A 26,033-nucleotide genomic window follows, 5' to 3' on the forward strand; every position below is an offset into this window, starting at 1 on the left:
TACAGTGTAAAAAAATAAAGTATTAAAAATGACAAATAAATAGTAATGGAAGGCTTTTAATGACTTATTTCCATCACATGTCAACAAATTTTAAAATAACAAAAACAATCTCAAATCACACAATATTAAAACTGCAATATTTATCAGTTCTGGTGGTTTTGTTGTTAGATTTATTCCACTAAAAGTTAGCGATTCAACTTATCAAAGCAATTCTGTATTTCTGAAAGGAAAATTGAAGACCTGAAGATTAAGACCAAGAGTCTTAATGTTTTGGGGTAGTGTTAAGAAATTTATTTGGAGTATTTAAAAATCAAGCTCTATCTTGGAAAGAAATCCATAAATCCATTATTAGCTAAATGAGAAAGTAAAACAAATAATGGCTTCAATACTGCTTATGAGATGAGCCTTATAGTTTCCTTTCAATCCTCCTTTTATCTTTGATGACATGATTTGAAAAGACAGCCACTGAGACAGCCAAATCTTCATTATGAACAGGCTCTACAAAAAAAAAAACAAAACACCAAAAAGCCACAAACCAAACCAAACCAAACAACAAAAAACTTAATTTCAGAAGAGACATTTCTTCTATGAGGCACCAGTGACTAGAATAGGAATTTATAACTGAAATTTCAGTGTTTCCTCTGGTAACTTCTGATTTCATGGGTAGCCAAACCCCTGACTAGAATACCATTGTTGGATTGCACATCTGTAATATGAACTATGCTCAGGGTCTCTGTACTTCAGGGACAAAAGCTGCATCAGAAATACTAAGTCTATCCATAAAATAAATTAAGGAACCAAACTGTTGATTTTGTTCAACTCAAGTAAATTCCTCAGGAGTTCAACCTGAATAAAAATGTACTTGAACTATAACTACCTGGATAAGCTTAGATAGAAGTTCTAACATCAAAGAAACTATTTTCACAGCTTCTTTTGCAGATAAGGTAAAAGAGTAAAAGAACAGCAGGGCAGCCTTCCCAACAAATCAGAAATATTTGGTGCTAGTCTTCCCTTTTCACAGAAAGTTCCTTTAAGGTTGTGTCTTCCTTTTTCAGAAAGTGGAAATGTATGAAAGAGTACATGAAACTTCTATCAGACATGTCATATAGAAGCTTCATAAGAGTTTTGGAAGATTCCTTGTAAGTCAAGGAAGGAAAATGTTTTGTATCAAAAAATAAAAAATGAAAGACAGAGAAACAGAAAGATGGTAAGAGCAACAGAAAGAGGAAGAGAACAGTTTCTATCCTACCACTGTCCTTCTGTTGCACAAGGAAGTAAGAGTTCTTCAAAAAAAGACCAAAAAAGTCAAGGCTTCAAAGGCCTTTATGATACTTGCTGTATTTTATAGCTCATTGAGGCAGAGCTGATTTCAGTTCTCAAATGCAAAGACAGACTACTCAAATACAAATATTTTCAGGTAAGCAATACTACATCCTTCGTTAATTTTCACAATGCCTAGTTTCCAGTTAGAAATAATAGTTTACTAATAGCATATATTAAAATAATACAAGCTTTCATGCTTCCCTCAAATCACAAGTCACAACAGGATTCATATATTAACTTATCTGGATTTTAGTTGCCAGTTACATTTAAACATCTATTGTGAGAGCTTTAGTCAAATCCAGTGTAAAATAACAAATTATTTATGATCATCACCATTATTATGAGTGACTGTCTTAGCTCTTAAGATGCACAAAAAGATAACCTCCCATAATTTCCTATACAATACATTGATGAGTATACTGAAAGGTCACATGCCATATCCGAACAAATGACAAAATGTTAAGAAATATATTGCTTATCCTTTGCCCAATGTATTCATGGGCAGATAATCATCCGATCAGGAGACTACTCCAGTCATAAAGAACTGGCTGATCATAGCTCTATTTGCTTTGATGAGCAAGATATTATTTTTTCAGACTCTGATAGTTAAAATTATTTAGATGTACTCTGAATTTCCTAAACAAACCCTAACTCTGAAATGTATCTTTCATATAGAATGCTGTTTGCAGCTGCAGGATTCTCTATGATCTAGTTCAGTTCACTTTCTCACCTTGCTCATGATCTAAAGACAGACATAAAAAGAGAAAATCTGAAGAGAGAAAAGGAAAGTGTTCTTGCCCTGCCTCCTGAGGGAAAGCAGCAAGAGAAGAAGAGAAAGGTGATAAGGCTAGATAGCAATTAGGTTATGCATTTTTGAGGAAAAAGCCTTGCAACCAAACCTGTGATCAGAACCCAAAGTTCAGTCATTCTTTCATGACTGATCCTGTCAGCAGTGCCATTACAGGCCCTGTGGAGGTCAGAAAGTTAAGCTCACATGAGGGAAAGGAATCAAAAGGGCATACTAGTCAAGACAAAACCTACAATACATAAGGACAGCATACATTCTGGAAGTATCTGCAACTACATTGCAATTGATTTTCCCATCCTCACACCTCCAAATCCATAGGCAACAGAACCCACTTCCCAAAGGCTGTGGTTTCCCAGTGGCTTTCACAGTTAGCAGGGTCATATAAGATTGCCCTGCGTGGGAAGCAGACACCGTCCGCTACACTCACATAAGTTCTAGCTTTCTAGCAGACAGATCAGCTTTCTTCACAACTGAAAAGTAAACATGCAAGAACAAAAAAAGGATTCTTTTTCAGCTGGATCAGAAATCTGGACTGACTCTTGCCACAGCCCTGTGACGTGTAGAGACAACAGAGCTTGAGACTGAAGGCAAGAGAAGAGGTTGGACTACTCACAGTTGGACTGGCTTAAGTTGATTCCAAAGCAACAAAAGAAGAAAGCTATTGAGAGATACTACCAGAAGCAATTTGCAGTGATTAGTAGTGATTAAACTCCATCTGACTTTAAAGGAAAAAGCCCCTCCTTTTCCTGTTTTCAGTGGCAACCCTATGTATGCTCCAAAATAAAAGACAGAATGTGCTTCTCTTAATTACAAAATGATTTTTCAAGTATCTAGATTATAATATTGCTCTGTATCAGCTAATGTTTGGTAGAAATTCTTGTGTTTTGCCTGTAAAAAATCCTGACACAATTTAGGACTCAAAGTGTGGTCTGTACAATATTTGTATATCAGGCTTGACTTTAAACATTGAAAAATGTACAGTTATTGGCAATTTTTTTCCCCCTCTGGGCTCTGATTTCTGGTATCCTATAATTCTACCCAAACGGCAATTATGTCTTGCTGTATTTTACCACACCTTATACACTGAAAAAAACCACCTTTATTCAGACAAACTCTATCATGTATGTACAGTACAGATGATTAATGCATGTGCATTAATTAATGAATATTTTTGCCAGATGCAATTTTGAACAATACCAAGTGTCAGCTTCTTGCTAGTATGTTCATTTTAGCTCTACTTTGCATTCACAATGAGAAATACTTAATGGAAATAGCCAGATGGGAACATAAGTTACATAAGTTACCTGAGAGTTCTGTGGGGAGATCAGCATGAAAATTTTTCCACTATGAATATTTGGGGTAAGGCAGAAACAGATATTAAGATGTGGAAAATATTAATTGATCCAAAGACAAAGAAGACTTTTCCTAATGCCAACTTTTAATTTAATTATGATGTCTCACTTTGACTTTCTTTCAAAAATAACTAGCAGGGATGCAATTCATATGTTAAATATTTAGTTCAATATTTTAATTATTGTGAATAACTAATCTTTTCACTAGAATATTATGTATATTTCTTTGAGAGGACCCTGAAAAGCATTTGTACGTGTTTAATTGGTTTCTAAGAGCTGTAGCTGGAGACAGGTGTAAATGATAAATATGAATCCTATGATTTTGGAACATAATTATTCATTAACACCACATATTACGCAACAGCTTATTAAGAGTGCTTACTATCTGGATATATGGCATAATGCAGTATAAGGCTTTGCAGAAATGAAAAGTTGTCTAGTTCTTGTGTTCATTTTATTCAGCCCATAATGGACGAACAGAGTATAAGGAAAAAGGAGTGGGGAATGGGGAAAGGGAAGGGAGAAGGCATGGGCATGGACAAAGGCAAGGGTGGAAAGGTAGTGGATTTCTACATTTTCCATCTATTTCTAGATTCATACTTCAGCACTGAGATGCAACAAGCAGCCAAACATATGCTCTTATACACTGCAGCAACAGTAATAGCTCTGACAAGCCCAGAGAAGAGGGAAGGATCAAGACAGCATGAAATCATTTCAGTCACTTTGTCCCAGTACCTAAAGGGTTGGTTGGAATGAGGCCCTTTATGTGAATTAGTTCTGCTTTCTGCCCTCAGATTTGCAAGAAAGACAGGTCACCTCAAAGAACTTAATGGTACTAAATGTATCTGAAATTCTTCTATTTAGAATTCAAATGCACTGCTGCTCTTATACTCTGTGTTAATGCATCATCTAACCTACCTATCTCTACCTAGCTTCCTTCATCTTTTAAAGAAATAAGTAGAACTCAGTGAGGCAGAGGTGTTTTGAGGTCTCTGGACAAAGCTTGTGTCTCATTCTCACAGCCTCTGTCATTGCAGATTTAGTTCTTACAAGTCTACAGAGTGACCACAGACCTTGCTTTACAGGTTTGCAACTCTGCTGGCTTTTTTTTTTTTTTTTTTTTTTTTTGTACATTCAGTGGTTAACTGAGTAGTTGTTTCTGCAAAGAGGGAAAAATCATGGGAAAAACGAACCAATGTATTTCAACTGTATGTGTGCAAAGCAGATAGACCCAAACCATCATGATGAAAAAAAAAGAAAAGAAAAGAAAAGAAAAGAAAAGAAAAGAAAAGAAAAGAAAAGAAAAGAAAAGAAAAGAAAAGAAAAGAAAAGAAACGAAAAGAAAAGAAAAGAAAAGAAAAGAAAAGAAAAGAAAAGAAAAGAAAAGAAAAGAAAAGAAAAGAAAAGAAAAGAAAAGAAAAGAAATGAAAAGAAACGAAAAGAAATGAAACGAAAAGAAACAAAATGAAACGAAATGAAACAAAACGAAAAGAAAAGAAAAGAAAAGAAAAGATTATATAGTATTTATATGCAATTCCCTTTTTAATCAAAAGTGCCACGTGTTTTTATGCATAAGAACAAGTCTGTATTTGTTACATTCAAATGCAACTTATCTATAAAGTGAAATAATTTTAAAGAAAACTCAACATGTATTTGTGGTATCTGCTACCAATTATTTTTTAAGCATTATCCAGATCAGCACACGGAGGCTGGGACCCAAAAAATTGTTTTCCATTAGTCACTGTTAGTCAGTGGATATTTGAGAACCTCAGAAATGGTGTTTCTTTCACCTTTCACTTGGAACAATTCAACCACGTAATTGACATGCACTTCTAAACTTCAGAATGCTTTATTTGCAGCATTCAGATAAAGGTTCTGTGTGAGTATATGTTCATATCCTTGTACTTGCATACTTATTTGCTGAACAGATAGATGTCATTTGTCTGTTACAATGTTCAGACCCAGGTTTGAAAAACCCATTGCAGTTATACTGGCTTTATGCACGCCAATGCCACCACCGCTCATAATAAATGAATGGCATTCATATCCTTATTCATGCTGCTATTCTTTCATTTACATCAGGGGATTTGTCATTTGTACTTCAAGTGCACGCGGTGGGAGCATTCCCCTACAACTCCTTCTTTCAGCCTTAAAGGACTATTTCTAAGATTTTGCAATGTATGTGTAGAGCTTCATGCTATTTCCTTTAACAATAGGCTGAGAATTTGGAAGAGGAAGATAGACACTAAGCACTGAATTGTTGGCACCCAAAATTTCCTGAGGGAGGTGGTAATAAAAAAGCAGGGGATGGGGGTGGGGGTGGGAACAGGACAACAGGGGACTAAAAGGGTCAGCAGCTTGGATTTTTGTGGTGAAAAAGTAGTGAGGGGAGAAATGGAAGATATTGTTGAAAAGTAGAGCTGGAGTATAAAAATGAGTCCTAAGGAAGAAAAGGAAAGAAATTGGAAATGTAAATGATAAATAGACTAGCCTATCAGATAATTCTAAGGTGTGTGTCAGCTTTCCTGAATTAGTCCCCTATCTGCCTTTTACCAAGTGAACTTGAAAAAGATACATTCCCTTTTAGTGCTTCAGCTTTGTTATCAACAAAACAAGGGTATAAAATATACTACTCTCACAGCGAGCTTAATTCATGATACAGAAGTAATGACACTAATATACTGCTATTAAAGAATGAAAAATTACTTTGTTTTTTACTATTTTGTATGCAAATGTCTAGTAACCATAACAGAAAAATTCACTGGGCACGGTACTGTACAAAAACAGGAGAAAAAAAATTCTGACATTGAAAGATACAGATATGAAAAATTATGAGAAAACCAGAAATACACAACACCTTCACAAAAAGGAAAAAACATTGTAGATCACATTTAAGAATATGTGCTGTAGTAGTTTCTTTGTGTGTGAGGATGAAGAAATGTGGTACAAATAGAAACAGGGTACAATTAACATTGTTCTCAATTTCAGAGCTGTCATTCAGCAAGAAAACAGACATTGAGATTTTAGGAAACAGACTGAGAGACCACAGAAATCAGAGGCAATGGAAAAAATAAATGCTTTTTATCTTATTCCAAACAGCAAGGAATACAAGCTTCTGAAACCTGAAAACTATCAATAGTCATAAAAGCAGCCAAGAGAAAGGAAGAGAATTTCATAACTAAGAAAAACTCCACAATATGAGAAACACCAAAACACTTATCAGGAGTGGAAACTACAAGCCTAGCAGCAGATACGGATTAGAATTTACTTTCATGTTTCTTTCCTTCTGATTCTTGAATAATAGTAAGGTTTTCTTTGTTGTTTCCAATGAAATGGCCCACCAGATCCATCTGACATGTAACAGACTCATAAAATTACTTCCTTTCCATGCTGAGACTAGATAAGTAGATTTTAAGAGAAGACAGCATTGAAAATTTCCTTCACTTTCTGGCTTCTAAAAGGATTTGTAATGGCATGTTTCTCAAACCATGAGAAGGTATACAATGACCTGGAGGGCCTGATAACCTGCTGAAGACAACATTTTCGTTTTTTATCAAAGCTATTTTACAGGGATGTTTGACTCACAAGGGTAGCAGCATTTTCAATATATATCCTTTGTTCTCTCCAAGATTTTAACTTTAGCAGGTTTTAATCCAACAGTCAGTTTGTCTGATTCCCATTTAGGTTCTCCTTCAAAAAACATTCCTTTTCTGTTTGAGTACCACACAGCTTTGGCCAGGTTCCAAAGTTTTTTTAAGAAAGCATTCAATGGACCGCTATGTAGATAATAGATGCAGAAATTACTGTCAGTCTCACGGGTAGCTACCGAGCCTCATTGTGATTGGAACTAATAACTACTACCAAGATATGATAATTTCATTTAACATTAGAAAACCATCTGGTGCCTTCAGTTCTTGTTGTAATGTAATGCCACTGTTTTACTCAATGCACTCTCATGAGAATGAGACAAAATAGCTAAGGAAAAGCATACACACAGATGATAAATTTGTCCTCTCAGTAATCTTTGTGCAATGCCCACACCCCACACTGACACCCTGAACTCATACTTTCATAGATATTTGAAGTAGGAGGGGACTACTAAAATCTAATCTGAGTTCCTGTGTAACAAAGGCTATGTATTTCATTGAGTAGACATGTTATTAAAAGTGTAACATGTTTGGGCTATGCTGTATCTATTTTTCTTACAGTGGCCACATGATGGATGCATTCAGCTGACTCCTAGATAAGTTGTACCACTGGTTTATTAATCTCACTTGTAAAAATATGCACCTTATTTCTAGTCTGTTTTTGCCTAACTTCAGCTTTGAAACACTGGGTATCATTATGACTTTTTCTGCTAGATTAAACAGTCATCTGCTGCCAAAGTCTCATTCCATTAAGGCACTTACAGGCCATGATCAAGTCACCTCTCAACCTTCTCTTCAGCAGATTGAACAAACCAATGTTCTATAGCCTCTAACTGCAATGCTTTTTTCCAGACCCACAGTCATTCATTCACCTTTAATGAACTCTTTCCAATTTTAAACATATTTTTGAAGTGTGGTCACCAGAACAGGACATAATAGTGCAGTGTTACTTTATGCTTGATATTCACTTGTCTATGTATCAGAGAATATAATATATATCATATAAAACCCTCCTTTAACTTACTGATAAAAACAGGAAGTATTCTGAAGGAATTAAAAATGTATTTATCCTGGTTATTTAAACACAATGCAGAAAATGTACACAACCCTTGCCTTTTCTATACTATCTTACTTTTCTGTACTATCTACATCTAGTTAATGTCACTTCTGGCACTTAAGATACTTTTCTGAGAGTTTTTGTCTTCCTCTATCAGTTTCCTGGTTTTAAGTGCTTTTTATATTATTCTTTAGTAGTAGTATCAATCAGCTGTTCTACTCTAGTAGTATGTTTTAAGGTAATTCCATTTACAGTCCTACTTTAAAATATTTTCTTACATTTTCATTTTCTTCATTTAAGGAAGTTACATTCCTGAAGCAATTTGCTTATACAAAATAGAAATATATTTTGAAAACACACAAATACAGATATAGTATGTTGACCAGAACAGCAGCACTCTGTTTTCTGATAAATTGGCATCATTAGGTGAAGACACCTAATTTTACCAGAAAGTATACTATAACAGATAGTCTGTGTACAAATGTTTTGCTTTATCTTTCATGGAGTATATATTTAATTCCATTGTATTCCTTACATAGGTAGCTCTAGTGAATAGTATTTACACCAAGAATACTTGAACATCTACCTGGAAGTTACTTCAGGAAGTTACTGAATGAACCAAATGAGATTGTATAGTTTCCATTTATTTTTCATTTTCAGCATGATTTTCACTTATTGGCTGAACTACAACTACAGTTGCAGTGACTTCTAATGCTTAAGTTTGGATTCATTTCATTAGGTAAATAATACAAATTAATTTACATACTACTAGATAAGATAGTAAACATCAGAAAAATATTTGGAAACATTTGATTGCTAGCTGGAACAGAAATTCTTAACTATCACTGCATTTTCATGTGTACAAAACACTTACTAACCATGATTGGTTTGCATATAAAACCCAGAAAATATGTTTGTTCAAAAGAATAAACATTAATTTGCCCTAATCAGCTTAAAATAAAGAAATCCTGTGTATTGTTCTGATTTCTTCTTTTTATTCATAGTGAAGGAGAACTCATTAATGTACTACAAAACTATACCAAACTATGTGAACTGACACCATAACTCTGTTGTGCATAAGTCTAAGTTATTTCAACCGCAAACAAAAATCTTCTATGCAGGATGTGCAATTGCTGTTTCAATAAAGTAAGCTCTCTCTAATTCCTGGATAAAATAAACTAGATAAACACAAAATATATCTAGATAAATAGAAACAGAAGAAGAAAGAGAGCAGAAAGAAAGAATTGTGCAGAAAAGGGAGCAGTATATTAATATGCAGAGGGCAAAAACATCCAGAGAAAGAGAAATTGTCTCTGTGCACTTAAAAACCCCACAGATTATGCACATACACAAAAGGAAAAAGAGTGAATAACAGAGAAAATTAAGGGTGCAGGGAAGGAAAACTAAAAGTTAATACACAGAGAAAAGTGCTTCTGGAAACCAGAAGGAAAGACACTGCTAATTTAAAGTTGCTTTCTAATATTTTAGAGTCCACAGTTTGAATCTGAATCAGAAAAAGTTCAAAATTTTCTGCCAGCCAAAAATGAAATTAAAGCCCTGTAGTGTTTTCTGGTAACACAGGAAATAACTTGTGTTACCTCTTTATGTCCTGAGAGGTGAATCGACTCTTTTAAGAACTGCAGACCTTAAGTTATGTTGTTTCTTTTAACTGCTTCACGTACTTTCTGACATCAAGAGACCTCTAGTTGATTAGTTACATCTATTAACTTCATCAGCTATGTTTCCAACAGGCATCCCGGGGAAAATACTCAGAACCTTCGCAATGTATGCTATAAGTTAAACAGCCTAAAACATTCCAAGATATTGATTTGATTTTTATTTCCAAGCAGAAGCTGAAAGCCCTAAAATTATTTTTAAAAATTAAAACTCTGTGTACACTTTGATTGGCTGTAATGTTAAAAGATTAAATACTCATTATTTAGCCTTAATACCTAAATAAATTTTGTAGACTCTTAATCAAATGAGAGGAGCTGAGCACACATTCTTCAATTTCTGCACCAGTTTACAAGTTACCTTGGACCTCAGTTTGTCTAATTGCAAATGCCAATTAGACAGACACTGCAAAGCTTTAGGTGACAGCATAATAACTCATAAAACCAGAATATACTAGCTAAAAGTCTACAAAATGTACCAAAGATCAGACAAATATTTTAAACACCTCTCGCTTTGGGAGATCCAAGACACTTCTGCGCTATCAAACACAAAGAGATATAGAAGAAATCATTCTTTCTCCCCTTCATGCATATTTCTCACTAATTTAAGCCCACTTAAATGCTTGATGAAGCTAAAGATTTCTAATTCAGCAGCATATTTCACTGTATTTCAAATTGAACTATCTTGATAACAGGTTAAAAGGAACAGAAAAGCAGGAAGAATCTGAGATTTTTATATGGACCTCGAGTTTCATTCAAAAGTTTCTGAAAAAATAAAAAGTCCAAAAGGTTTTTCTCAGTCCAGCCACTAATATTCTTAGTGTAGTCCCGCTGCTTGAACAAAGACTACAATGAAGTACAATGCTATTGAACTGATAACATAACTCTAATCTGACAAAACTCATTCTTATACATGGCTATAGGACAACCGTCTGAGCAAATTGCTCAAGTTTCTTCACCTACTTCACTGCTAGGAATTTAATTCTTTAAGTGAAAATCATCAGAGAAATTACCTGTTGTTACCCATGAGAGATTTTGCATTGACATCTTTACTGCCTTGCATATCCTCAAAAAAGTGATTTTTAGTTGCTTTTGACAGCAGTGGGAATCATACATGTTGCTTCTCAACAAGGTGCACAAACTTTCCCCCCACGATTGGGATATAGCATCTTTTCAAACAGAATATAAATCTTACCTTGAAGAAAGTCATGGTTGCTCCATCTTCAACTGCTCCATACTCTATCTTTGTCTGCTTGGCCAAATCATCAGCAGAATCAATAGGGGATTCCATACGTTCCACTGTCAGAAAGGCGGCTAGGTTAGCAGTGTACGAAGAAATGATGATAAGTGTGAAAAACCACCAAATGCCTCCCACTATCCTGGTGGAGAGGGCTTTGGGCATGAGCTCAGAACCTAACGAAAACCAGGGGAGAAAGGTGAAACCAATGCACAGAAAACAATCAATAAGTGTTCAGCACTTTTTGCCACAGTGGGGAGACGGAATCACTGTGCAAAAAAATCTTTAAGCTACAGGCTTACGTGTACTGCTTTTACAAACACACAAAACTGAAATGAAAAATAAGAACTGATTACACTTATAAAGACATCTTTCTGGAGCTGTGGGAATTAGAAGATAGTAATGGGAGATTCAGTGATCAGCGTGTCTTTAAAATTTATAAATATATTTATGTATATACATCAATGTGAAAAACGAGTTACTTGAATTGGCTTTCCACAAAAAATCCTGGCTGGAGTAAGACTCTAAGTATAATAGTAATATTGAAACACTTCTACAGTTCTCTATCTTCAAGGCACTAAATAAATATTTAAATATTTTGTAAAAGCTCATGAGTCAAAAATAAACTCTTGAAGAAATAAACAGATATGAAATAAAGTATTTCATATCTGAAATACAAAATCTGGAATGTATTAGAAATATGCTTTTGACTTTTGGCATTTGTATTGCTGTAAAGGGTTGTATATTGACTGCTTAGATAAAAAAAAGAACATCTCCCATCTCTATAGTTAGCTCCACAATTTCAGATAAATATGGGTGGCTATGCCACACACTTAATTCGATATAGCAGCAATGAAAATATTAGACCACTATGCATAAACTAGATAAAGATAGATTATAATGCATTGCTGGAGTTGCCTGCTCATGGCACTAAAAAATGGAGGGGGAGACAGACACTGTATGGTAATTTGCATAATTATTAATTCTAATTTGGAGTCTAATCAGACAAATTGAACTGCACAAACTCCTCTTGTGCCTAATTACTAAAAACAGGAAAATATAAAATTTAATGTAATTTATAACCACAAATATTTATTATAAATGATCATGTATGGAATTTTTTCCATAATGTTATAATTGAATGGAATGAAATTTCTAATGATGTTGAATCATTAGAATGTTGGATAACTTCAAGTTTCATTGTTAAGAACTTCATGTAAGACTTTTTAGAAATATCTGGAAACTTGTTTTCAAAGAAACAGTTTTACCATATCCACTACATCATTGTAGCAAAACAATCACTTTTTGTGAATTGGTCACTATGCTTGCTTTTAAATCTCCTGGGTAAAATGGAATGAAGGCAAGATGGACTATTTTATTCCTGTTAAATTTTACTGTTTACATTGAATTATTTAAGGAACTGGTCCAGCAAGGTAACACATCTTCATATAAATGAAAGATTATGCCAAACTTCGAGTGTCAATGCCAAAAAAAGAACAGAAAGGAGGGGCAGGGGAGAAGGAAGAAAACCAAAGAAAATGAAAAAAGAAGTGGTATCATAACTGGACTATTGTATTCAAAAACAGCCCATCTTACCCTGCAGTTCATCTTACCCTTGCTGTTTCAAACAAAAAAAGCTGACAGACTTGGACATGACAGCCAACTCCAGCGCCAGACTCTGCCTAGAATTCTGCAAGGAAAAAAGTAGAAAAGTACCTTTCTGATGTAGTTGCTCCTGGGCCCTGTTAGTCAGACACTTAGACACCATAACACTAACAGATTTCCCAAAAAGCCCACCATCACCAACTTTTAATTGCTTTCATTCCATTTAAAAACCAACACCAGTAAAGTTAGATAGGACTGGGAAGAAAAGAAGAATGGAAACATTTGCCGCAGTTGCCCCAATTACCACAAGTTCATACCTTACCACAGGCTGAAACCGAGTGCCACCTAGGCCCATGAAACAGAGCCTGGTTAGGGGCTGACTGTCATGTACCCAAGGTAACGTCATGTCCAGCACTATATCCCACAGTTTCCTGGGAGCGAGGGGTGTCAGCAAGACATGTATGAGTTCCCTCTATCATGTATCCTCCAGCACTAAGCAAATGTTTCGTAAAGAAGCAACGCTTAACAGGTTAATGTGAGTATGGCCCACGCGGCAGTACATTGTTTCTAATGGAGAGTTATTGCAGTTAGGTGAGAACTTCCATGCTTGTGTAAAAGCCTCCTTTCAGATGACTTTAGGCTCCTGAGAAAATTTTTTTAAAAGCAATTATCAAAACAAGACTGATACTTCATCCTAAAATTGGTGCTTTTGAAAGCTTATTAAAAGATGCGCTGAGTCAAAGGCAAAACAATGCAAGGCAAGGACATCGGGTCAGCCTTAATTCTGAAAAACTAGTTTTCCTTCATGGAAAACGATTAACCTCCAAAGATCTCTTTTAAAATTAATGCCTTTCTCTTTTTCCTATTTTGATTATCAATAAATGTTTAGATGATAGGGACTAAAGTACCTTTTTCATATGATGCAAAACCCTAAATTGCTTTTTTGCCCTCCTCCAGAAACATAAAGAAGTATACAGCCACATAAGGTATAAAACTCAGCATTCATAGTGATTCTGACAGTCCTGAGAACTTGGAATGGAATTCATAATACCTTGTTTCATTCAATATCCATTTTTTGGTAGATGCTTTGAAAGCAACCATTATCTTAAAAAAACTATATTTAGGAGTTGTGCTTTGACTATACAATTTCTTAAAATGTATATTGGTAATCGATCTAGTTGATACTACATACTTGGAAAAATATAGCTGTATTTTTCTTTCTGATTTGGAATCTTGATTCATTTTTACCTATTAATTCATGTTTTCATAAGCATTGTACACTTTTTGCTGAGAGCTTAGAGACTTGTTAAGCCTGCAGACCTGATACATGATAGAACATTTGTTACAGTTACAGAAGAACTTCCTGAATTCGTTCGGTGACTTAACACCAGGATTTATTTATAGATGGTGAACTTATAATGGGAAGTTTTAAAAACAATTGCTCAGGTACATCCACCAAACAAGTTTACCAGCTTGCACTAGTTCCTGTCAGCATTTTCCATTATTTTTTTGTGATATGCATTGGTTATTTTTTCAGAAAGAATAGTCATCCCTTTTGCTGGTTCTTTAGCAGAACCAACAATATTTCTTATGCTATACTGCCCAGTGAAATGTCAGAACAAAAAGCTGAATTTGTGCTATACAAATGTGTCTGAAATTATGTGGCACTGTTCAAATTCTTATGGAAAACGATAATAAAATGGTGATATATGTTTATGGATCTATATCTTTGGTATACTTTAAATATTAAAGGAATATTGAAAGGAAAATATAAATTTTAAAGAATGTATCTTAACTTAAACATTTTACTAAGACAGTGCTGGTTAAAACTGTTGTTGGTTATAATCTGAGCTATATAACTATACAGTTGCCATTTTCATTCTCAGCAATGGCACCAATTTCTCAGTGCATGCATTGTATAACACAGACTGTTTATTTAAATCTCTAAGAATGATCATTGTGATTTTAAAAAATACAGAATGTGGCTGGAAACAGTCAAATCTCCTATATTAACATTTTAGTTTGCAGGTACTAACTACTAGATAAAATATGTCTATTATTGAAAGATTTCTAGATCAATATTAAACAGGTGAGAGACATTTACATTATATTCTTGCCTGACAAAGATGTATTTTTTTAGGTTATTTAAATGAAGGTTTGTTAGATTATGGACTGATTAGCTTTTTTACCTATGCAGTAATGCACCATATTCTGTTTAGGAAAGAAATTACATAGTTATGCTGTACTTTTAAGCTTAGAAAAGTTTATCAATCTTCGGACCTATTCCTAAGGCGGAGTTTGAGAATGCCTGGGTACATAAACATAAAAAAAAGCTGGTTTATGGTTACATGCACAGAGGCACCCATGCAAGTGACTTGCACCAGAGAGCTGTTACCCCCAGCAAAAAGTGGGACATGGCACCCAAGAGAAAGAGCAGACTGAATCGTATACCTTGCTGCATGAGAGCTCCAACTCCAAACCAGAAACTATTTAGCAAGGTAAAATTGTTTTCCACCACGTCTGAGTCAGGGTTGCAAGGGTGTGGATTATACCACTCATAGGGACTAAACCTGTGGTAATTGACAGAAAAAAGAACAGATTTAAAATGCAGCCAGGAGAAAGTCTATCCAGCAAATATGCTGCAAAAGAAAAAGAAAAACAAGAAAGGTTATAAAGAAAATAGTGATTGGAAGTTTTTATAGTATGACTGCATTATATTTAACAGCAATATTAAAAGATAAAACAATACTGAAGATTCACATTCTTTACTACTACTGATAATAATAAAGTTGTATATAGATTGGCTCTGAAAGGTTCTGAGTGCCACCTGTAAACATCAAAGCACTTATTCTTCTAGAATTATGAGCACTTTTTGGCATTTACGATTATGTCCTTATAACCATTGTGTCAGCATTTTGCATCTTGAAAGAAATTCTATGTTAAATCACAGTAATTAAGCAGAAAGAAAATAAATTACACATTAAGGCAAAAGTGTTTCCTCAGTAAAATTACAAATAATGAATCTAACAGAAAATAAATAGTTGGTGGTAAAAGTGGCATCATTAATCACCAAAAGGGACTAAACTCTGTAATGCACACAAAAAATATTATAGCAAATTAAAGGAATTGCATCCTGTCCTGTGAGGTGCACAACAGCATCCCTGGAAAGGCTTTCCAAAAGAAGCTGGGGACACTCAAAAGCACCTTGCAGGGCCAGGCTCTGAGAAAAGAAATTAAATTAAAAAAAAAAAATAAAATAGAGAAGTTAATTATTTCAAAAATAGATAGAACAATGATAGAATGATGTCTAACCGAGTCTAGCAATAGATTACAAGCAGATTATATATATTCAATCCATTTTAACTCATGACTTTGACATTGCTGTGTATTATGATAGGTTCATATCAAAATATTATTTTATCAAGTATAGCTAAAACAAGCAAACATGTCTAGGTAAATTGTTCTTTGTTACGATTCCATTCAGAAACAAAGATTTGTAGTTCTTTCTCTTCCTCGTTATATCTTTGTACAGCTTTAAATTTTAATTCCAATGTGCAGGATTCTTCTAATTAATTAAGAGGTTTAATGATCATGCCTGGCCTTGGAGACACACTCTTGATAGGGACTTCTATTTTATGCTTAAGTCTTGTCTTTAAATCTTTGTGAATACAAGTTAATGAATGTATATAACATATTTGAGGAAAAAAAAAAAAAACCAACACAAAAATCACTGCAGCACAGTAGAAGGGAACCAGCAAAATTAATAAATATATTACAGAGTTTAATTGCTAAATCAATAATAGTGTATTTTCCTAATTTCTCAAATCATTAAAGCCACTCTGTTAAAAACCCTGGGATAGGCAACCTTTATGAAAGAACTTTTTTGTAATCTATCATATAATCAAAGCTATGTGAATAATGTATCTGTCACTTCAGAATATGCAATTCTTTTCACAATAATATTTCAAACACTTTAAGATTCAGAAAAACAAATCTTGCACTTTTATGCTCTTAATGTAATGTTAAACCACCTCTCACCTTAGAAGTCTGTACTTGACAAAGAAATGTTTCATTTCATTCTCCAAAGCAATACTGACATGCTGTTCAAAAAAGTTGATTTAGTTCTAATTAAACATTGTGACTTGAATTCTTCTATTACTTTGTAGTAAAACTAGATCAGAAGTTTACTGTCTCATTAAAAAGATAAGTATCTTTCACGTCATTTTGTCGTCAAACCAACAAAACTTGGAAACAACCAAGAGCTCAATAAAAGTGAAAAACATTTTTATATTCTTTTGCTACTAGAGATATTTGAAGATGAAATTGGAAAATATCTTGTTCTTGTGAGGAAAATGTTTGCTAGATAAAGCAAACATATTTTAGTAACATAAATATATTCTGCAAATGTTATTTTTAGCAGCTGAAATTTTATTGAACAATCTAAAATGTACATTGATAACTTTCAAGTTTTGTTCTGATATCTCATTTAATTATTTTGATATTGTTATGAAGAGCAGAAAAATGGTCCATATTTGCAAAGAAAAGAAGAAACAACCTGACACAGGAGCTGGTTTTAAGAAAAAGAAAGAGTACAATCTGAGTTCTGGACATCTAGGATTGGGTTACACCCCATAGTTTTAAAGTTCCCTATTTTTTATTTTTTAGTCCATAACATAGTTGATAAAATGTCTTTTTTTTTTTTTTTTAAATGGGTACTGATGAGTGTTTAAAAATGCATAAGAAAAAATAAGAGAAAAGAAAGTAAGGAAAATAGAACTGGTCTATTATGGATAAATATTATCCCACCTTATTTTAATGTCTGCTATTAGGTTGTCTGATGTAAGAATCTTAAGCAACAGATCATGTAATTAATTTTTTGTAGGTACTACATATGTGTACAAGTTCTATGCAGTTTAACCCATTGCAATAAATACTTGTAAATCCAAGACTTATAGAATACATTCAGGCTCACTCAGGAGGTCATATAATCCAGCATCCTGCTCAGGGTAATGTCAACCACTAATTCAGAACCGGAGGATGTCCAATCAGGTCTCAAAAACCTTCAAAGATAAAAATTCCACAGCTTCTCTGGGCAACATGTTCCTGGCTTACTGTTTTTCTTTAAGTGATGCTGGAATCTCTATTGTTTCAAAGTACAAAACACTATGTAGCTTTGGAAAGAGCCTGAACCCATTTTTTTGTATCAGCTGCTCTTACTAGAAAGTGCCTAGTAGGAAAACTCCTCCTGCCCAATGCTAAAAAAGCCGAGCTCCCCCAGCATCTGCACATGTCTTGTACCCCAGACTCCAAGCAGCTTGGTGACCCTTGCTCTAGTTTATTCAAGTACTGGGGGGCCTAGAATTGCTCACAGTATTTAAATGTGGTATAATAAATGCTATTATGGGAATAATGGCTTTCCTTGATTAACTGACTACGCTCCTACTATTTAAATGCAGAGCACTCTAGCTCAATCAAGACAAGTATAAAACAAAAAGGAAACTTCAGTACTCAAGTGAGCTGATGCAATTTTGAAGATTGGTCTCCCTAATAATTGGTAACAGGTACTTTTCCCATTTAGCCATCTCTGTTAGTGTTTATTCCAACATTTCAGATACAACTTATTTAATCTCTAACACCTTCCATGTGTTTGAAATATTTATAGAATAGGCTTTAAATGAGCTTTACAAAACCTGTGCTCTGCTTTTCCTCTTTGCTGCTACCCACTGAAAAGTTGCAATTACTCTTCCAAAACTATTGGCTAGTACACGTAATGTTTAGAAGTCAGCAATCTTAGCAGTCCACAGGAAAGGGAAGATTTGTGCCAGGTATGATTCTACTTTAGGGACATTCCATGATATTAGAAATCAAAATTACTATGCCAAATGAGCAGACAGAAGACTTACTTCAGAATTGCATAATTTCATTTGCAAATTACTTGAGACAGAATACAATTTATTTAAGCTCTGTATTCCTACAGTGTTTGGAATAATGGAGCCTTGCTCTTACAGGCCTGCAGGTAAAAATAATAGTGAATATTTAAAAAATAAGAATAGTTTTTTTGAAAAACCTGCTCAGATAATTCTCTAATCAGATACTGGATTTTTCAGTGTAGTGCATGGGAAGAACAGAAATGATAATAATGTTTCATGAGAAGGAATACCATATCATGTTCTGCATAGCTACATAGAGTCACAAGTGAACAGTGTAAATGAAGACTGACTATACTTCATACTATGCTATCTGCTTGTGGAACCTCTCAGTGCCCTTTATGTTGCAATGCACACAAAGGACACCAGCTTTAGCAAAGCTGCTTTTCTATATCCTGTAGAAGTGGAAAATATCTCAGGATTCCACCTTTGAGATTCTAGAAAGTTCAGTTCAATACAAAATTCCGTTAGTTTTCTAAGGCAAGATCTATACTGGCAGCATCACAAAAAGTTACCTGCTCAGGCATAAACTTTCCAATTGTCTACACTGAGAATGTATGCAGTATCTAGAAGATAACTTCTAGACTCTATAGCAGTCCGTCTTGGGCCTGTTTGGCTTAAGGACCTGGTATGGTATCAACAGTACTCTACCACTAGCGTCTCAGCCTCCCTTTTTATTTAGGAGCTTGGTTTTGCACACTCTGGGTACAGGAAGTCTTCTTGCCATGACAATACAAGATTCTTTTCCTTAATTCTTGACCTGCAGGCACCCACTCCTCCTATCCAGTGTCAGTAGTTTGAGACAAACTCAGGAAGAGACACATGACTAGTGCTAGATAAATTAGAGATGTTTCTACAGTTTTTGTTGGTAAATAAAGATACAGTCTCATAGACAGCCACAGAGCCCAGTCTAGATGACCTCAAATGTGATTGTAGATACAAGATTTTGGGCTCGCATACTATACTCCGTGCAGTACATCCTGTCACACACCGAGTGCTGCTTTCAGTTGCTTTCACAAAAGATGTGGTCTAGCATGTTCTATACAAACTAATTTTATACATATATTGTATAAAAGCATATGTATATTTGCTTTCAAAACGAAATACTATGGAAGAGAAACTGATGATAGGTTTTTGAGTTGAGGATTACTGAAACGGGTGGAGCATACATATGTATAAAAGTATATGCTCCACCCGTTTCAGTAATCCTCAACTCAAAAACCTATCAGTTTCTCTTCCATAGTATTTCGTTTTGCAAGCAAATTAATAGACAAGCTTAGTACATTCAACATGTGGAATTAGAGACGTTTTTAATTTAAGCTCTATTTTCTGGAGAGTAATATAACATTAAAAAGAGAAGAAAACACAAAAGCTGCAATTTAGAGGGAAGAAAAATGGATTAGTGGAGAAGTATTTGCAATTGTTCTTACATTATACCAACACATGGTTGTCCAGGAGTATTATACAGAACTGAATTTATATCAGTTGGGCCCATACTTAGTCCTTGTGGAGTAAAGACTGATTGGCCTCGTTATTAATACTTACACATCATTTTAGTTTTCTGTATTATTTTCAGATATTTGCAAAACAGGTGTATAGTGTCAGTATCATTAAATCATATTCAACACGTTACCTGTTAAATTCCTACAGGGAACTTTCACCAAAAATATAAAACAATATCTCTTTTTTAGGGTAGGAAGAGGTACAGAATTTCTTTCTTTTCTTTTTTTTTTTTTCCTTTTTTTTCCTAAGAACCAAAAAAACAAAACACACAGCATCTTTAAATTGCAGGTTGATACTGAATAGTTAAGTAAAAATCCATGACAGCTATCAGCTGCCATAATAGTGCCTACAGTTTAATTCTTGTTTAAAAATCCATACTGATTTAGAACATTTGATTGTTATCTCAGACATGATGCTTTCTTCCATTCTGCCCCAAACAGGAGTCACATAATGACTATGGAAAGGCTAAGAAAAATTTATATTCTACAGAACAGTTTGAAATTACAAGACAAAAATCAAATGCAAGAAATTTAATTCCTGGTCTGATGCAGTCAGGTGGAATACTTCCCTATATTCATGGAATTATGAATAATTTTGGTCAGGGGAAGGGAAGGGAATACTGACTGTATAGAAGTAAGGGGCAAATATGACTTAAAGGACTAATAAGATTACTTACTGGTAGCTGGGTTTAATTTATTTAAATTACATTATTTTCAGAACGTAATTTAAATTAATTACATTCATTTCAGACTATGCTGCTACTGTGTTTTTGAAAATGAACGTGTAAATCCATTAGGAGAAAATAGAGCTACAAAAATATTATTTAGAGAATGACATGTAAACTAACATACCCCTCATAGCTCAGCAATATATGTCACAGATACAGCACACACTTAGTGTGCACTATTCTGTCATTATTTCAAACCTGCCAAATTAACTCAGATACTGTTCCTTCATTCCTTCACTTTTATTTGGATAAGGACTATGAAGAAATGCAAAGGAAAGATGACGATACACTTCTATGGCCACAAACATCTCTCTTGCACAATCAGACCAAGAAGTGGGCAGACAACTTTCACTGCAAAACCCTCAGCGCAAGGGTTTCACGAGCTGTAAGCCTTCATCTAATGAGCATAATTTGAAAAATGAAAATAATCTTATCCCATCTTCTTCATGAACTGCTAAGCATACTGATTCAATATGGATATTTCTGAACACAACAAAGTATCAAGACGTTCATGTGATACTCTTAGCTCTAGCAAATTACACATTCTCCCATTCACCAGAGCAAAGAGTAAGAATAATTATTCTAGACTTTGTTATTCAGGGCTTCTGTACAGGACTACACCCTCAATCCACATCTTATTGCATCAGAACTGACAGATAAATTATAATATTTTTAAACTTTTTCAAGAATATCCAGGATATTAGATGGATGCTTTATCATAATGTATTAACCTATTCAACAATAAAACATGCTTCTTCTTCGCTTTATTAAAGCCTGTGTTTCTTTTTTCTAAACTATGCCTTTTAGAAAAAACAAGATTTTCATTTGGCTGCTTGGATGTCAGACCTGACTCATTACCTCACCTTATCTGATGATTGCTGAGCTGTGAACACAGCCTATTATTGCCAGCACCCCTGCCCTGCTCAAATACCCTTGTCAGTGCAGTAATTGCCCTGCCTGTACTGTGATCATCTTCCACATCATCTTCCCTTGTGGAGCCACTCTGCTTTTGCTGCTCCCTTGACAAGAACTACTCATTCAACACTTCTTTTATATACAACACCAGCCCATCTAAAATAATTGCATTGAATCACCATCACCTCTCCACTGCCTATAAATGGAACTTAACATGACTGACTTTTTAGATACCTAAAAGACTAACTTTAAGGTTTCTAAACTTAGAGGATAGTGATCAATCCGAAGTCTAGAAAGGCACAAGATTCATGTGCAAGTTGTGTACTGTCTTCACAGAAGTGGGTTCTGTAGCTCTACCCCATCCCTTTAAATGGCTCACAGGCGCTATTAATTTTAAACATTAATAGGATCCTGTTAAATCCAATTGAGTCAGGGATTAAATACAAATATGTCAGTTACTGCTGGGTCAGGACCAAAATCTTCAGTATTTGAATGAAAATATCCTGTCCCATTTTTCTACAATTTTAGCTTCCTGGTTAATATTCAAAAACTAAACACTCAAGTAACTTACAAGCAAGCAACATAAAAACTGTACAGTAAACTTCTGCTGTAAGCAACATGAACCATACAGGAATAATATCATCCAACAAAAGTGGATACATGATGATTTTTGGAAGCTATCTACTTTTACTGCTGTATTAGCTACTAGCCTTGTGGTTAAATCCAAAAAAATGTACCCTTGGGAGCTACAGAGATGTGCAGGTTGGTCACAGCTTAAATCTGAATCAAAACTAAGAATGGCTGTTCTGCTTCATAAAAAAACCCACTGTAAAACTTATACCAAGTATGGATCTATTCTCAAATCTGCTGAACACAAAGAGAATCTTTCTTTTAATTGTAATGTGCTTAGGTATTTAGTACCATTCCACTTGATGTCATACACTGAAGAAAGATAAATTCAAGATGTCAAAATTATTAAAAATTTCTTAGACTGTTATGAGTTAATTAATATATAGTATATAATAACTGAAACATTTCTACAGATGTGGATCAAGGTTTTATTAGCATTCATGACAGTATTAAAGAGCATATCACAGTTGTAATTAAAGTTTATTATATACTAGAAATAGAAGTCAAAGATATATATACAACCTTATTTTTGCAGCACTAGTAAAGTTCTTATTGCTTGATTTTAATAAATGTATTGGTTTCAGTCCTTAAATAATTTTTGAACTTCCCAAACACTAGTCCACCCATTTCTTTAGTAGAAGAAATGTGGATAAATTTAGATGTTAGATGTCAGTAAATACCCTGGAGAAAACTTATTTTCAATTACTATCTTTTAATGTATGTGAACTTCACATTGATTGTAGACTTCTCCCACAGACAACGTATCCTGACTTCTGCTAAATATATTGAAGTCTTGAAAAACAAATCTTCTCGGACTAAACAGTTCTGAGATATCTCAAGTAATCTATAGTAGGGGAGATGTCCAAAGAGTTGCTCCTAGGTTAGTTTTAAGTAAATTTTAATAAACAATTTTATTAACAATCTGGAAGAAGGTATAAGCAACACAACTAATTAAAACATAGAGGGAAGTACTTTGGAGGATTTTATGAATGCTAAGGAGGGCAAAGGACTACAAAGAGCTTAGAAATATTACATTGATAGTTTAGGAGAACAGAAAGTGATGTTGATCCAAACTGCACAATGTTACCCAACAGTATTATTGTAGCAGATGAACCCGGAAGACAGTGTTATTCATAGCAGAGGAGACAAAAAGTTAAAATGACAGGGGAAGAAAGCCTAGGGGTGGGTACAACCAACTCAGCAGTTCTCTACAGTTTGCCTGCAAGTGAGGCCCAAATATCCCATTAGAAAAAGAAGAAAAATAACACGTCCCTAATGAAGATTTCCTGAATGGAGAGGGAATATGAGTTGGCAAGGAGTCAGACTATCTGATTTCTAGAGCAGCCTTAGTAAGTGAAGGAACATTAGCAAGGCAATAAATAAATTATTTACTCAGCCTTAGTTTAGAAATCAGAGTTGAGGATTCAAAACAACTAAAAAGAACTATTTATACAACACAAAGTGAACTTAAGTGGTACTAATTCCACTGTTATTTGAAAATAAGGATGAGGCCAGGAGACAGCAGGGAAAGGGAGAATGGCTGAAGCCAAAGTTATCTCAGCAGAGACAGCAGAGATGTAGAGCAAACATCAATTTCACACCCTATGCATTCCTGAATCTTCTTAGACATTCCTGTCTTTGGTAGGCAAGAACTGGAAGGACCCTGTGCAGCCAGAGATACGGCAGTACAGTTTCACTGGCTGGTTGACTGCTACTTTATCACCTCTTCTAGGTTCTTGGTCATGCTCTCTCTTCCTCTCTCTCTCCCTCTCTCTCTCTCTCTCTCTCTCCCTCCCCTCTTTTTCCTTTTTTCTATATTTATATTTGTTGTTTTGGTACTACTGACAGTAGGGCAATGAAAGAAGGAAACCCCATGGTTTGTCCTGCTAAGCCAAGATTAATTTCAGCAACTACAGATCTACAGTGCAAAGAAAAGCAACAAAAGAACATCCAAACACCATAATAATGTCTAACAGCCAAATCCCTCTGAACTGTTGAAGTCCTGGCCCTACATCTGGCCTAAACACTTCTGACAACTTAATCTTATTCTGCTTTCAGGAGCACCCTGGACTTTCATATCTTTTTCTCAAGATTTCCCAGCTCATCTTGAAGGGTGACTGTCACAGGCCTGCAACCATAGAACAGAAAATGTTTAGGACCAGGGGACTGAACTTCCTCATCAGCTGCCCTGTCCAGGGAGGCATAGTATATGCATCTGATTCACAGTGCTAAGCCTTCTACTAAGTCCTTTGCCTAACAAGAGAAAAAATTTTCAAACATATGTAGTGACTAAAACAGCCAGTTGAGACTTTTGGATTCCATGCCCAACTCAGCTTGAGCAGTTTTAAACTCAGTGTTCCTAACGTCCAGGAGGGCACCTCTCTTAAAGGTGAAAACCTAGGATGGAAGTCCATCTACTGAACCTTGGCCAGCAGACATATAAGACATATAAGACATATAAAAGGTGGGTAAGGCAGAGGGAAAGGGGGGAAAGAGGGAAAAAAAAGAAAGAAAAAAGAAAAAAAATTTAAAAAGAAAATGTGTAATGGGTATACATGGCAAGGATTTAATACCTGGACTGGGAGGCAGCTGCATGTGTGGCCTCTGTGAGAAGAGGCCAGGGTCTGCCCTGTGCTGGACACAGTTGGTTCCAGCTGACTCCAGCAGACCCACTGGAGGACACAGCAGAGCCCCTCAGCCAAGATAGTGGCACATCTGGGAAAGTGTGTTTGAGAAAGCGCAAAAAAATGCCAGGCAGAAAAAGAGGAGAAGGAAGAAAAAAGTGAGAAACAGCAGAAGGAACACCAAGGTGAGAGAAGGAGGAGGGGAGGAGGTGCTTCTGGCACCAGAGCACATTCCCCTGCAAACCATGGAGAGAACCACAGTGCAGCAGACTTTTTTCCTGTATAAGTGCAGCCTATGACAAAGCTCATGTTGGAGCAAAGGAAAAGTGCGAGCGGGAAGAAGATAAAGAGAAAACACTATGTGGACCACAAACTGCCCTCCATGCTCCCTTAACTGCTTAAGGGTAGGTAGAGAAATCTGGAGTAAAGAAGTGAAGCTGAGCTTGGGAAAGGGAGGAGGAAATGTGTCTCAGTATTTGTCTTTTTGTCTCACATTTTGAATCTATTTCAGCCCAAGACAGTAACTGGTAACCAATCTTCCTGCCTTGATCTCGACCCATGAGCTTTCTCATCTTATTTTCTCCCCTTGTCCTGCTACAAAGGGAAGCAATCAAGAGTCTGAGTGGGCATCTGGCCCTTAACCAAGGTTAACCCTCCACAACATAGAATCGGCTTACTTCCTCTAATGGGAGATGAGGTATGAATTCTGGTCAATGGTTTGAGCACCTGCCCTCACACAGCACAAAGGACCTTCCAATGTGCCATCCATGAACTACAATAAGGCTTATATGTGTACTAACAAAGTTGTTCTGGAACTATCCATCAGAGCTATGTTTAGATACCTAGCAAAAGAGAAAGTCTAAAATGTAAGGGCCTCCACATAGATGACCTGAGACTAGTTATTGTCTGAATGTTTTGATGGTTTGAAGGTTGCATAGAGAAACAAAGTCTGTACACAAATGCAGACCATAATTTTCTATACAGAACTGATTACCTTCATCACCT

General features: G+C 35.2%; 1 protein-coding gene across 1 annotated transcript in view; it reads right to left on the reverse strand.

Annotated features, from left to right (window-relative positions):
- GRIK2 (glutamate ionotropic receptor kainate type subunit 2) overlaps window positions 1-26,033 on the reverse strand; it is a 416,307-nt gene that overhangs the window by 85,630 nt on the left and 304,644 nt on the right. Inside the window, exons 13-14 of the mRNA XM_055714896.1 lie at window positions 15,154-15,272; window positions 11,056-11,273 (exon numbers count right to left, since the gene is read on the reverse strand). Coding sequence (XP_055570871.1) covers window positions 11,056-11,273; window positions 15,154-15,272 — 337 coding nt within the window. The remainder of the gene's footprint in view (window positions 1-11,055; window positions 11,274-15,153; window positions 15,273-26,033) is intronic.

This window comes from Falco cherrug, chromosome 6 (assembly GCF_023634085.1).
Source record: "Falco cherrug isolate bFalChe1 chromosome 6, bFalChe1.pri, whole genome shotgun sequence".
Taxonomy (NCBI): domain Eukaryota; kingdom Metazoa; phylum Chordata; class Aves; order Falconiformes; family Falconidae; genus Falco; species Falco cherrug.